This window comes from Taudactylus pleione, unplaced genomic scaffold (assembly GCF_031769625.1).
Source record: "Taudactylus pleione unplaced genomic scaffold, aTauple2 ptg000040l, whole genome shotgun sequence".
NCBI classification, from domain to species: domain Eukaryota; kingdom Metazoa; phylum Chordata; class Amphibia; order Anura; family Myobatrachidae; genus Taudactylus; species Taudactylus pleione.
The window spans coordinates 23378025-23393526 of record NW_028284442.1 but is presented as its reverse complement, the minus strand read 5'-3'; the positions used below and the strand labels follow the sequence as shown (position 1 = coordinate 23393526).

At 46.7% G+C, this 15502-nt stretch overlaps 1 protein-coding gene across 4 annotated transcripts in view; it reads left to right on the top strand.

Annotated features, from left to right (window-relative positions):
* The window catches only part of MYO1C (myosin IC), a 167093-nt gene extending 151907 nt beyond the window's left edge, over positions 1 to 15186 (top strand). For all 4 annotated transcript variants that reach the window (XM_088454797.1, XM_088454791.1, XM_088454815.1 and 1 more), the window contains exons 29-32: positions 78 to 148; positions 956 to 1053; positions 8735 to 8834; positions 14015 to 15186. In XM_088454797.1, the coding sequence (XP_088310923.1) occupies positions 78 to 148; positions 956 to 1053; positions 8735 to 8834; positions 14015 to 14041 (296 nt within the window). In that variant the 3' untranslated portion in view covers positions 14042 to 15186. The remainder of the gene's footprint in view (positions 1 to 77; positions 149 to 955; positions 1054 to 8734; positions 8835 to 14014) is intronic.
* The last annotated feature ends 316 nt before the right edge of the window (positions 15187 to 15502 follow it).

The window sequence follows — 15502 nt, the reverse complement described above, 5'->3', positions numbered from 1 at the left end:
TATTCCGGCTCTGAACGGACGTGTGCGGAGATTGAAAAATGCTGCAAGTATGTCATTTAGATGTCTCTGTGTTGCAGGTATCTCTGTCAGCAGCCTGAGTGACAACCTATTTGTCCTTCATGTTAAATGTGAAGACAACAAACAAAAGGTAGAGTGCTAGTTCCCCATTGCCCTCAGTAAGGGGAGGTTACCTGATCATGTATCTATCCTGCATATATGTTTATACAGCTTAAAGTCTGTTACTGGATACCGGTTGCTTTGTGGACAGCTGTAGCAGTAGGTTATGTATTGCTATAATAATCACTACACAGATACTTTCCCAGATGCCTCGCACATCCACAAATGGTACAAGTGTGTGAAGCTGCTGGATCAGTAACATCTGTGTGTACAGCCATTTTAAGAAAAATAAAATTCATACTGGGTTAAATAAAAGTCTAAACATTGTGTATGTATCTGAAACCCTTCACCTTTGTACTATAATATTTGCTGAATAGTACATTTTATTTAATTTGGAAATGTGTTTTTTTTTAAAGCACAGTAACTGCATTGTCTGTGCATTGAGCAAGACCCCACGCAGTTTAGGGAATGGAGTCCAGTCAAGCACATGTAAAACTGGCTGGTATGTTATTCATGGGCCTGCGATGACAGAGTACAGGGAGAGAGGCTGACGAGATTTTGTAAAGATGATAGAGGGTGATAAGAGGGAAACATGATAGACCATTGACGGGACGCAGTGATATGTGCTGCGGGATTTTAATGGCGTTCCAACTTGCTGTAAGTGTCCAGTTAATATGTTTACATTGTGGAACGCCCACATTGAGGTCCTCTAGCTGGTTACTGTTACACTTATATACACCCAGTTGCTGTCTGATGTCACCCATTTCCATACATGAACATGTCCTCCCCTCTGCCTGCCCCATACTAGTATGTCTTACACTTTTATGTTTGTCCTCAGGGAGATGTGGTGCTGCAGAGTGATCACGTGATTGAAACACTGACAAAAATTGCCATAACTGCTGAAAAAATCAACAATATCAACATTAATCAGGGCAGGTATGTGTAAAGCCCCCATTTACAGCAGATTAAGCATTTCATAATGAGAGTAGTTCATGGATAACACTGCTGTCACTACATGCAAAGTGGACGTTCACGCTCCTTAACTTGTTTATTTCTACAGTGTTTGTATTCTAGAGCGACTTAGGCCCGTATTCAATTGCCTGCGGAAAGTCCCGGACTTTTCTCATGCCGGACTCTCTCCGCCGTCATCGTCAGTTTTGCCTCCGGAAAAGTATTGCGCTCGTCCCCGCTATTTGCCCTATTCAATTGCAAAGGATGCGAGAACGTGTCCCGGCGAAACTTAGATCGGCGAAAGGTGCTGTCAGATTTGGGGAAATCAGCCTGACACCCCTCAAAAGATGCACTGACGTTGTGGATCACTATGGCTACCCCCAAATAGCCCTGCTGAAGGTATTTGGGGTACTTAAATGGTCTCAATAGGAGCTATTTAGCGTCTTTGCATATGGGGTGAACAATAGCATTTTGCTATATTTTTTCATCAAAATAACTAGTCCCAGCAAATTTGGGGTACCTGAAAATGGGGGCTAGCATATTTAAAAGTTGCTAAAGTGATGTTTTAAAAATCATGGGAAACCACCTGCCACAAACACCTGCAAAGAAAAATACACCTGGGGCATAATTGGGGACCCCCCTGGAGTGTATTTCGCTAGTTTTTATGTTTGTCCCCCAACTTTACAACTTTTCGCCCCCAAAACAAAAGTACTTTTTGGGGGTGTTATAATGATTTATTTAAAAAAAATTGATGCAGTTTACCTTTGGGGGGGACTGTCCTAACACTGCATGGGCCTTCCCGCAACTTTGCACCCCAAATCCCCAAACAGCACTTTTTTCCGCCTCCTTTCAGAGGCGATTCTTTTCCACCTATCTGAATGCATTGACTTTCCGCTTAGGCGAAAAGTCATTGCAATTGAATTGGGCAAAAAGTTTCTGACAGGCGAAAACTCTTCGCCAAGAACGGCTTTTCTCCGGCAATTGAATACGGCCCTTAGTGTCAGCTGGGTGTAGTGTAATTGCTTATAATGTTTAGCAGTTTGCTTAGTTTAATACACAAACTCACAATGTCCTGTTTGTCTGCTCTTCAGCCTATTAATAGTATGCAACGAAGACATTTGTGGGGCTGTAATCTCCAATGCTAGAGTTGACCCCTTGTGGTTCTAGCATGAACTGCCTGATTGATTACGTCTGGATCAGAGTCACAGCACAGTTATTCACCCTTTTAATGGCAGTGGTTTGGGGTCATTATCTCACTAGCAATTGATAAACCTCTGCATAGCCTTCGTACCTGTGAGCACATTAGCACAATCATTTTTAACAAAAATCAGAATCCTTTTATTTTTAATTTGGGAAAGTTTTTGCCAATTATCAACACAAATTACTTCGATGCACAAAAAAACACACTGAATATTTTTTAATTACTTGATTCACCCCATAGTTTTAACATTTGGTAGAAAGACCTTTAGCTGCACTTACTGCTGTGAATCTCTGGGTAAGTCTGAACACTTACACTTTGCCCGGTTTCCTTTTGCAGTGCGGCTGGAGAACTATTGGTAACCAGTAATGTTACAAATCATTGCACACATTCTAAATGGGTTAAGATCAGGGCATTTATATTTTTATACATTTCTACTTCAGGGTCCATAGGGTATCCACAGGATACCTTGAGGTATAGGTGTGACGTCAGTCGCAGGGCACCAAAGAGTTAAGCTTTCAGCCTCCCAGGATGCACTAGGTCCCCCTCCTATACCCCGCCCCCGAGCCAAGGCACCTCAGTTTAGTTTGGTGCCCGGCCGGAGTCGGGTGCACCTGTTGGAGTGGGGGCTAGAAGAGCCCCTGAAGCTTATTCTTCATGCAGCTGTGGCTGCACAACTGGATGAACAGCATGGACAGTCAGTCCTGACGTCCATGCTGTCTTCCCTACACCCCGCCGGTACCAGAACGCCGGTACTGATCCGGGGATGCTGGTGGGCGTCTGGGGTCACAGCTAGCGGTGACCCCAGATGCTCCGGACCATGGCCGGATTCAAGGGGGACAGAGGTAAGCAGCGGGGTCCCGCGGTGGGTCCCCGCTGATCACATGGTCCTAAGTCCCCAGGCAGGGGGCTCCCTGGGGACTGGCTGCAGCGTGGAGCCAGGCGACCAACCTGCGCTTCCACTACCCCCTGGGACAACGGACCGCAGCAGAGCGGTAGCGCTGCGGCGTCCCAGGGGTTAAATGCATGCCAGGGGAGCGCGCCTTCCCTGTCTCACAGCCGGCGCCTCCCCCGCTGCACACAGCCCTCTCTGCATGCTGCCGACTGGTCCTGTGGCAGCGCTCCTCCCCCAGGCCAGCCTCCTCTCTGCTCCTCGGCGGCCATCTTCTCCAGAACGCATGGTGAACGCTGCTGGAAGCGCTGGAAGGAAGCATCGTGGTCTGGGTCCCCCCGCATACCTCTCCTCCGCTGTGGTCAGGTCTGTGTATGCAGCGCTGTGTCCTACCAGGCCCTGTGTCTGTGTAGTTGAGTGATCAGCGCTGTTAGTGCAGGAATTGTTATTTTTCTGCATTGTATGTGACTGTGCTAGCGCTGCTGCCTGTAATCTTTTCTTCTCTAAACTGTCAGCTTTATTACTGTCCCTGTTCTTTCTGCTAAAGCCCTTGCGGTGCGGTGCTGCAGGGTGGTCTCTCGCCTATTTAATACTTAATTGGTGAGAGAGGTCACATACGTGGTGCCATCATGTCTGAAAGTGATTTTCCCCTCCGGCTACAGTGTACCACGTGCAAAGTACCGTTAGCGGAGGGGGAGGGTAGCGCGGAGGGCCTTTGCCGGCAGTGTTTGTCCATGGCGCGGCCTATTACGGTTACAGCACCGGTACAGGAGCCGCCCTGGGCTTGTTTCGCTCAGGCGTTAACAGCTTTAGTGGGCCAGTTAGCTCCGCAGCCCGCGTTTACTCCGATGGGTTTGTCCCAGCAGTCTGTGGTGTCGTCACCCATGCAGGGGTTCCCACGACAATTGGTGGTACCCCACAGTCTCCCTATTTCCCCGCTCCCGGGTTCTCAGGAGCCAGCGTGGGTTAACTCCCTGACGAGTTCTGTACAGCACTTGTCGGATGTGTTGCAAGGGGAGTCTGTGATGCGGTCTCATAAAAGGCCGGTGGCGTCTCTGTCCGCTCCTTATGAGGATGACGAAGGGACGTCTGATGATGGGGAGATTCTAGATCCTTACGATCAGGAACCTCTCCATACTAAGGACGCTGATGCTAAGTCCAAAGTATATATTCCTGGACTTATTCGGGCGGTCCGCACAGCCTTGGTGATTGAGGACGAAGTTCCCCCAGCGGCTAAATCTAAGTATGCCTTTTTCAAAGATGTGAAGGGCGATGCCACAGTCTTTCCTCTTTCGGGTCAGTTGGTGGACCATTTAGAGGAGGCGTGGAAACAACCTGGCAAAAGATACCAGCCGCAGAGACGCCTGGCGGTGGCTTATCCGTTCGCGGATAATTATTTTGCGAAGTGGGAATCCCCTCCACAGGTGGATTCTCACGTGACCCGTCTTGTCCGTAGTGCCACATTGCCGATGCCATCCATGTCCTCCCTTAAGGATGCTACGGACCGCAAGGTAGAAATCTGCCTGAAGTCCGCTTATTCCCTTGCAGGGGGGGCAGCACGGCCGGCTATGGCCATTTGCTGGGTTGCCAGAGCGATGGAGCGCTGGGCGGATTCATTAGAGGCTTCTTTTGAATCCGACTGTCCGGCCGATCAGGCGGAGTTGATTGGCAATCTCCGTGATTCGGCCACCTACATCAACGAGGCGGCTCTAGACATTAGTACTCTGGTGTCTAGAATTTCTTCAGCAGCGGTAGCTGCTCGTCGCACCTTGTGGCTGCGATCCTGGAAGGCGGACGCAGATTCCAAGAAAGGTCTGGAAGCGTTGCCGTTTACTGGAGAAGTTCTCTTCGGTCCGGATCTGGATAAGATTGTGGCCACGCTGGCGGCAGCCAAATCTGCCTGTCTCCCGTCGGCCGCTGCTCCTTCTGGTTCGGGACCATCGTCCTTTCGGTCATCTAGGGCCCAGGGCAGGCCCAAACCACAGTCGTTACCTCGACAGGCTGGCCCTAAGAAATCGGTCAAGCCCCGGAAGCAGGCATGGAGTACCAGACGTCCGGCCCCCAAGCCAGATGACAAGCCTGCGGCCTGACGGTCCGGGCCTCCCTTTGGGGGATCCCAGGGTGGGAGGCCGCCTGCTACAGTTCGCCCAGTGTTGGTCGACCACTACGACAGACACTTGGGTTCTGGAGGTGGTTTCCCACGGATACGCCCTCTCCTTCCGGCACAGAACCCCGGGTCGCTTCTTCACCACGGGTCTCCCATCAGACCGGAACAAGGCTACGGAGCTGCGGAAGGTATTGCACACTATGCTCCAGGCTGGAGTTATAGTGGCGGTTCCATTCTCCCAGAGGGGCCAGGGTTTCTATTCAAATCTATTTTTGGTACAGAAACCCAATGGGTCATATCGTCCGATTCTCAACCTCAAAGCACTCAACAAGTCTTTGCGGGTCCCGAAGTTTCGGATGGAGACCCTACGGTCCATCATTCTGGCGCTGGAACCTGGGGACTACTTGGTGTCATTGGACATACAGGACGCTTACCTGCATGTCCCTATTCTTTGGCACCATCAACAGTTCCTCAGGTTTGCAATCAGCAGCGACCACTTCCAGTTTCGGGCGTTACCTTTTGGCCTGGCAACAGCACCACGTGTTTTCACCAAGGTGATGGCGGTCATGGCGGCTTCTCTGCGGCTGCAGGGAGTCCGCATGTTGCCGTATTTGGACGACCTGTTATTGGTGGCAGGATCTCCAGAGCTCCTGTTACGCCACTTGGACCTGACCATTGCACTGCTGCAACGGCACGGCTGGCTAATCAACTGGCAGAAGTCCACTCTAATCCCGTCTCGGAGGATTCTGCATCTTGGAGCCTTATTGGACTCGGGACAGCAAAGGATCTTCGTGACGGAGGACAAGATCTCTGCTTTACAGTCAAGGGTGCGCAGTTGTCTGCACAGCCGCCGGGTGTCCTTACACTCGGCGATGAGGTTACTGGGCTCCATGGTGTCGGTGTTCGACATGGTGGAATACGCCCAGTTTCACTCCAGACCTCTGCAGCACCTGATCCTGTCCAAGTGGAACGGGCTGACTCAGTCTCTGAAGTCCCAGACGATTGTGCTCACCCAGGAGGTTCGCCTGTCCCTTACGTGGTGGTTACAGACGACCCACCTCAACAAGGGACGTCCGTTCTGGGTTCCAAATTGGGTCCTGTTGACAACGGACGCCAGTCTTCGGGGCTGGGGAGCAGTTTCGGGTCCACACTTGTTCCAGGGCAGGTGGACGCCGACAGAAGCGGAGCTTCCAATAAATATCTTGGAACTCCGTGCGGTCTTCAATGCTCTCCAGCAGGCACAGCGGTTTCTCCAGGGTCGCCCGGTGCAGGTCCAGTCGGACAACGCTACCACCGTGGCCTACATAAACAGGCAAGGAGGAACTCGCAGTCGGGCGGCTCTCGTAGAGGTCTCTCGGATCCTGGTTTGGGCGGAGCGCAATCTTCCGGCCATATCAGCGGTCTTCATCCCGGGAGTGCTCAATTGGGAGGCGGACTTTCTAAGTTGCCAGGACGTTCATCCGGGGGAATGGTCCCTGCACCCGGACGTTTTTCAACTACTGGTGGACAGGTGGGGTCTTCCAGAAATCGACCTCATGGCGTCCCGGCACAACAACAAGTTGCCGGTGTACGGGTCTCGCACAAGAGACGAAGGGGCGTCTCTGGTGGATGCTCTGTCCGTCCGGTGGACGTTCCGGTTCGCATACCTGTTCCCTCCGGTCTCCCTTCTTCCACGGGTAATCCGGAAATTCAAACAGGAAGGAGGGACGCTCCTGTTGATAGCTCCCGCGTGGCCCAGACGGCACTGGTTCTCAGACCTTCAGGGTCTGTCCGTGGACATTCCTCTGCGGTTGCCGCTACGACCGGACCTTCTGTCTCAGGGTCCTTGCCTTCACCCGGACCTGACTCGGCTGTCTTTGACGGCGTGGCTGTTGAGACGACCATGCTGAGGTCCCGGGGGTTTTCCAGCTCTGTGGTGCGTACCATGTTGCGAGCTCGGAAACCGTCTTCCGCGAGGATATACCATCGCGTGTGGCATACGTTCTTCCAGTGGTGTCGACTGAGAGGTTATGCACCGCGGGAGTTTCGTCTGTCTCGGATTCTCGCCTTCCTGCAAGCGGGACTAGATCATGGGCTTCGCCTTGCTTCTTTGAAGGTACAGGTTTCGGCCCTATCTGTCTGGTTTCACCGTAGGATTGCTACAATCCCGGATGTGCGCACCTTTATGCAGGGTGTTCTCCGCATTCAGCCGCCCTTTGTTCCACCTGTGGCGCCTTGGGATTTGGCTGTGGTCCTGAGGGCTCTCCAAGGACCGCCGTTTGAACCACTGGGCTCAGTGGATCTTAAATGGCTAACAGCTAAGACTGTTTTCCTTCTGGCCATTGCTTCGGCTAGACGTGTTTCTGAGTTAGGGGCTCTTTCTTGTAGACCCCCTTTCTTGGTTTTTTATGGGAACAGGGCAGTGCTCCGCACTCGGCCCGAGTTTCTTCCCAAAGTTGTTTCCCAGTTTCATATTAACGAGGAAATAGTTGTTCCGGCCTTTAACTCACCGGGTCTTTCCGTGGGTGAGGCCTCTTTGGATGTTGTGCGGGCCTTAAGGACTTATGTTGACCGCACTTCTTCGTTTAGGAAGTCGGACGCTTTGTTTGTCCTCTTTGGCTTCCTTAAAAAGGGTTGGCCTGCTTCAAAGCAAACTTTGGCAGCCTGGATCCGTATGGCTATTTCTGAAGCTTATCTTCATGAAGGCCTACCGGTCCCTCCTTCTCTGAAGGCTCATTCCACTAGGTCTGTGGGTCCTTCGTGGGCAGCTCGACGTGGTGCCTCGGCAGTTCAGATCTGCAAGGCTGCTACGTGGTCTTCTGTCCATACCTTCGTGAGGTATTACAGGTTTGACACCTTCGCCTCTCAGGATGCTTCCTTCGGGCGGCGGATTCTCCTTTCTGCACAGGAGCGTCCCCACCCTTAAAGGATACTGCTTTGGGACATCCCCAAGGTATCCTGTGGATACCCTATGGACCCTGAAGTAGAAAATATGAGATATGGTAAGAACTTACCCTTGTTATCTCTATTTCTACGAAGTCCATAGGGTTCCACAGGACTCCCGCCCTGTCGCACCTGTGCTGCAGATGGGCTTTGCTCTGGTCACCGGTTTTCCGTCTCCCTCTGGTGAGAATGTGATTCTTGTATGTGTCCAGATCTTTGTTCTCTCTCTTCCTTCTCCTCCTCCGGCCTATGGCTTGGTAACTAACTGAGGTGCCTTGGCTCGGGGGCGGGGTATAGGAGGGGGACCTAGTGCATCCTGGGAGGCTGAAAGCTTAACTCTTTGGTGCCCTGCGACTGACGTCACACCTATACCCCAAGGTATCCTGTGGAACCCTATGGACTTCGTAGAAATAGAGATAACAAGGGTAATTTCTTACCATATCTCATATTTTTAATTAAGACAAATTGAACACTGTGAGGAGTTATATTCTTTAATAGGATGTACAGTTATGTAACAAAACCTTGGAACATTTCTCTCCCCACACAGCATCAAGTTTACTGTGGGTCAGGGTAAAGAAGGCGTCATCGACTTTACACCGGGTTCTGAATTACTAATAGCCAAAGCCAAAAATGGACACTTGTCTGTGGTAAGGATTCTTCTCTATAATATGTTGTGGTGGGAGTCTCTCCCTTGTGACCTACACCACTGTATATGGATCCGGGCACTGACCTGTAGTTTGAATTATGCATAGTGTGGAGATCTGTTGCAGTGGTTCTAAATGAAAGACTGGTGGACTTTCCCGCTCTTCCAGTCAGCCTCCCTGAGAATCTCCATGGCCGCATTCTGGTCAGGAAACGCGTCCATATATACTGGATATGTTTTGTTCTTTTTTATTGTTCCCATCTTATAACGCACTTCATTCTACCAACCATGAGCTTTGAGGCTAACCTTTGTAACCAGTGATTAGTGTCATCACAATGGAGCAGCACTATAAGAAAGGTAGTGTGGGTGGGAGAGTACATTCTCCATTGTGTCCTCCCCTTCCTCAGCCGTGTGGAGCTAAATCATGACCGTGACCGGCAGTATAGGACAGAGCGCATCCTGAAGGACCCATTGTGAATGGTCATGTAAAAAGATGAGACAAACATTACAGGTATGTTCTTATACACCTGTCCTATTTGTGCCATACGGTGCGTGACTTGGATGCTCCACCGTGGGTAGCGGTTCCCAGGCTTGCATACTTTTCTCTGAATTGTGCATCTTAATACGCTAATAGTGTACTAAATACTTATGATTCTTATTTTTTGTTACAAAGGACATAATATAAAGTAAAAAGATTATGCATAATGATGTCTGGTGCAAGTCACATATATCAAATCTGTCTTTTGCCTTTTTATCCAGATTGTGTACCTTTTCCAGAATTGTGCATCTTAGGGCCTGATGTACACTATACCACAGCCGTTGTCTTTGTAAGCAGCGACTGTGCTGAAATATGCAAAAGCTGCAGGAGGAGCTTTAAGTAAAAAGATGTCCAGTGCCAGCTTCTGTGTTCCCACACAGCCATTGGATCATCTGTATGAACATATTAAGGTTAAGGGGGGAAGCTGATGCACACTCTTAAGTACTAAGAATAATATCAAAATTATATATAATAAACTATCAATTAACATGGTGTTATATAGAGGTTCTTAGTACATGTTTGGCCCACCTACCACTTCACGGTGACCTCATCAGGTGGGTCCCTAACATCCCTAATACTGACACATAGTATAAATGTATCTAGGGCTTACCTGTAATAGTGCCCATTACATGTGTGTACTGCAATACAAGGAACAATACTAATTAAAATCACCTGGGGCAGGTGGGAGGATTGCTAGCCCAGGAGAAGGAGCCTTACACCTACAAGTGTATCTTAAATACACATACGTGGGGAAAAAAAGGGGGGGATGGGCTGCACAACCTAATTACAACATTATAAGAGGTGCTACCATGCTGAGACCTGTAGTTCTAATGCAGTAAAAAGGGGGGAAGCTGATGCACACTCTAAGTATTATCCCCCCTGTTTTAACCCTCAGGTTACTTAGGGTGTCCGGCAAAATCACGTAGCTGGAGCCAGTGAAGCTACGTCCCAAGACACAGCCTCTGGCTTTGGCACGCCAGGTAGACTGGGCTGACGACACGTTTTTTGGAACACTTCCCGTCACTGCCCCCTAACACCAGCGGCATGTCAATCATGCTGCGGTTTTTGGGGCACTGCGAGAAACATCACAGTACCCGACGTGCGCAGTGCGTCTCCTGCGCATTTGCAGATCTTCAATCATCGGAGATTGTGAACATCGCAGTTCCGTAAATCTCTGAATCAGGCCCTTAATTCGCTAATAGTGTATTAAGTATCTAATAATCTATTTTTGTTGCAAAAGAATTTGTATTACGACGCATATTTCAAGGGAAAGTTGCATGGCGCGGCTAAATTGCAAAGTCCGGCACTATTTGGCGCAATTTGAGAATAGGTGCATGTGGACACGGGATGCAGTCAGGAAGCCGCCGGTCGAAATGCCTACCGCCAGCTTCCCGACTGTCAAATCCCGGCAAGGTACTAATGACAGACGACGAAATCCTGACTCCTGTCATTAGACCTACGCCGGGAGCCTGACGCCATGCGGCCGGTGGTAATACATATTGATTCCGTGGACACATCTGTATATTATGTGTGTATAATATAAAAAGCAGCTTATTGTAAAAACCAACAAACCATAATAAAAATATATGTGCATTCCACCAATACGCTGTGTATTAAGAGAAAAGAACAAAATATCTTCACGTTTTGCCACCCCTGAAAATGTCTCCACCTACATTTGTATTACTACTAGCTGCATTTATGGCACATTTCAATTACTTATGCTGTACATCTTCTATGTCTATGTAGATGGAATTGTGCATTGCGTGCTACTTGTAAGTTGTGGGAGGAGGGCTGCTAGCTGTAATGTTTAGCAGCTCACAAGGTAAAGAGAGGACAGCTTTAAAAGTAAAGAGATTATTCAGAGAGTAGATTATGAAGATGGAAAAGACTCTGTTGCTCACAGTTGACTCCTGACCTGCAAACATGGAATGTGTTCTCTCATGGGAATTGGAGGCCTGTGTCTTGTGTTTTTTAAATTTTTATTTTTTGTTTCATTTAATGCAATATAGCAACTGTATTTATGGTATGTTTGGAAAGGCCATACTTGGTGTATAGTATATCATAAATATTCATATGATTTTAAGTAGGCTGGTTAACTTTATTGCATGGTTTAGTGTTTTCAAAACGCTGAGAGAACATTTGTTAAAGAGATTATACACAGAGCACATTATAAAGCTATCCAGACCATGTCGCCAGCAGCTGGTTCTGGTTAATGAGCTGTAAACATGGAATGTATATGTGGCATCGTAATTTTGATGAAAGTTGTCATGTTTTATTATTTAAAGAAATATTGGGGGAGGGGGGCATGGTTAGTTACATATCGCTACTAGTCTTGCAGTAATATGTTCTGCTATATCTGTTCTCTTCACTTTTGCAGGGTTTTTAATGGTTGACTCATCCACAGCTGGTGTTTTGATTTGTTTAGGTCTCTTATTGAGGCTTCCTGTGTGGCCCGTTTGGCTTAATATACAGGTATCTGCCCATCTATATGATGAGATTGTCACCTTGTGATTAGCAATGTAGTTCAGGTTTTTAACTTTCAGTTTAGTCTTTTGCTTGCACCCAATGGTCACATTTTATTATAACTGTACATTTGACTAAGGAACTCTATGGTAATTAGGATTACAGTAACTCGATGGTTAAACGCAAGTTCATCCCTCTCTAAAGGGATTTTATTTGTGTTTACCCTTGCAAGGGCAGTGGCAACAATTACTTAACAATCATCTGTTATAAAATGAAGACGTATGCCATAGTGATCTTACCGTACTGGAACTTACATTGAAATAAAAGGGATGACGTCCTCACTCATTACATTATAAATTTAGAAACTAATTTAATAATTGAGGCTAAAGAAACCTACTGAATAGGTTAATGTGTCAAAAGGAATGGATGAATCCCAAGAGCCAGGTATGTAATAGTCTTAAACACTGTACTGCTAATGCATAACCTCTGGAGCAATTTCCATTAATGCACATTTTCCCTGGTTCCTTTGGAGACCCTGTTGGCCCCTAAATTAAATTTGCTATAGAAGAGCTAAAGTTTAATATTGTCAGAACTCAGACCCAACCTGGCAGCATCATCCATTAAGTACCCTACATCCGTGTTTCTCAAACCCGGTCCTCATGCGGCCGGCGGTAATACATATTGGGCATAAGTGCATGTTTACTAGATCATCTACTGGAGCACAGGTGTGTTAACAGACTGACACAATTGATCTACAGTTAATATATATTTATTCCTGAGGATACCTGAGAAACACGCACCGTTAGGGCTCCATGAGGACCAATTTGAAGAAACACTGCCCTATGTGGTTTGACTGATCTTGTATCTCTCTAAAGCCATCCGTGAATGCTGCGCCCTCTTACAGCTTATCTGTCTGACGGTGTTCTGCACCTATCGGCCTTCTTTCTTAATGCTTCCTACCCCAGCCTCCACAAATTCTCCTCTGCTGTACCTACCTACCTTACAAGTAGTGGACAAAAATATGAAAACGCCAATCTGAAATGACTCAATAGGGCTTTGGGCCACCTCATGTGACCAGTATGCACCATGGCATTGGGTTTATCATTGCCTGCAGTTGGGCAGGAGTGATCCAGAAGTCACTGGGCTGATACATGATTGGTGGCTGTGGTAAACGCAGTCTAGAGTCGTTCCAGAATATCCCATAAAGGTTTGACTGTTCTTGGATCTGCTGGCTTAAAGTAGAAGTGATGACATATGGATAACACATTAATATCATGCTCCTCAAACCATTTGGCGTGTGTGAGGGGATTCTTCATCCTGGGAGACACCACTCCATCAGGAACGAAATGCTGCAGTTTGTGATAAAGATGGTCACTTAGTTCTATTCAGCAGAGATGATCATGACCCTGACTTTTATAAGGGAATTAACATACAAACCACTCTTACTTTCTCTATGCTGGGTGTCCATCGTTTACCCCTGTGTGTTCCATTTTTATATTGTTTGGTCCAATACATCTGTGTTGTCAGACACTTCCTAATGCTTTATTATTATTATTATTATTATTATTACTCCATAATCTAGAAGGATCTCTAAATACTTTGGATGCTTGTTCAGTAATTAGCACCCCGGTTCCCTCACCTTTTACACTCTACCCCTATTCCTTCCTGCTTCTTCCACCAATATCTGCTTCTTACTTTACCAAGTGCATAATGGTTTTATATGGACAGGTTACCGTGCAAGGGGGCAGATCTCAAAATAATTCGGATGGCTCCATACAAGGTTCGTCCATTGTTCAAAATATGCCTAGTTTTATTTACCACATTTGCCTCAAGTATAAAACTCTTTGTCTGGTTGTCTGTTTATTGTTTTATGTATCCATGATGCGCTTATTGTATGTTCAATTGGTTTTCTAATGCACCGTTGCAGAGTATGTTACAAAGTAGGGGTGGGCAACAAGCGGCCCCCTGCTATTGTAGAACTACACATCCCAGCATGCCCTGCCACAGTTTTGCTATTTAGCCATGCCAAAACTGTTGCAAGGCATGCTGGGATTTGTAGTTCAACTACAGCTGGAGGGACGTTTATTGCCCACCCCTGTTATAAAGGATAATAGGAGGAATGATAAAACCTTTGGGTATGTGTGATTCTTTACTAACGCTACCTGTTCTATTCCTTTTCAAAGGTTGCTCCAAGGTTGAATTCACGATGATGAAAATTGCGTCACAATAGGAATCTGCGCTGCAACCAAACCGACAGCTTCATATAATACATCTTATTCACCCACTTGTTGGACAATACCTCCTTACCTGACTCTGCTTTTATATTTTATAGTTACCAAAGACCTGCGCTGCTTAAAACAAAAATAAGGAAAGACATCATTTTATATATTTGTGAAAGTCAAATATTTTATTTTATTTTTTAACTTGCTTTTGCACAGGCTCCTCCACTAGTAATTCATGCATTGCACAAGGCGTAACGGGGTTGCCCTACAATTTATAAAGGAGGATGGCATAACCAGGAGTCTTTACCCTATTTTGTTTTATTTGTTACTGTTGCCAGGAATGCCTTTACCACTTTGCAGATTTATCGGGCTATGAAAGGGTTTCAGCCGTAGAGTTATAAGCAGCAAGTTTTAAGTCTGCACTAATAAAAAAAATATATATATATATTTATGCAATCTTCCATATAATAAAGTTGAGGAATAGTAGGCAAATTTTATAGTTTTTATTCTACTAAAATATACTGTACAAAAATCTGTAAAAAGGAAAAAAAAAAGCCTTACAACGTAATTGTTTTGTTGTGTAAAACAGAGAAATCAAAAGCCATATGTAATTGAGTGTACGTAAATAACTTTGTATTACAGGAACAAAAAAAAAAAAGACTCCAAAACCCCTAGATGGTAACCTGTTTGAAGAGTTCATGTGTTTTGTAAATGTAAGAAATTCTAAGATGTGCAATATTAATTTGCTCTCACGTCTTTAGCCAGAGCCTGGTTCACCTATTCCATATTTTAACATTTTCCTTTAGTAAGAAGCTGATGTGTTAACATGGGGAGACTTTGCTAAATTTGCCAGATTAGCGAAAACAATTTTGTAAAGTGTACTAGTCCGCTACTGAGTGGAGGAAGCCATCTCTCGTGTACCATCATAATGCAGCCTAGGGACAAGTCACATGGCTTGTTCACGTGACACTGCTTCGATGGCGTGTAGGATACTGGTATACTTTAATGGAAAAGAAAAATGAAAGTGAGGAAAAGGGAAGTGAAACTTAAAGATGGAAGTGCTAAAATTATTTACAGCCATAGACCCATTAATGCTCAATCCTACCATCTGCTAACCGCACTCAAGGTCTTAAGTTTCTTTTTTGAAATATTACAGTGGACTATGTGTGTGTTGGTCTCTTTACATCTGTGACCCTTATTGATAGACCAAATTGTAACGTGTAAATGTGTAGTTGTACCAAAGCTTTTGAGACCATACGCGTTTCACCTTGTGATGCATCGACCAACAGCTATTTTATTTTTCATACATAGGGCTCAATCCAACTAGCTGTGTGTCCCTGCTATGCGCAATGATGTGTGCGAGTGAGGGGGCCAGTTGCGGTGCCGTTGTCACTGTTTCTATGACGTTGCAACGGCAACTCTCCCCCTTAGTGGCTAATTGGATTGAGC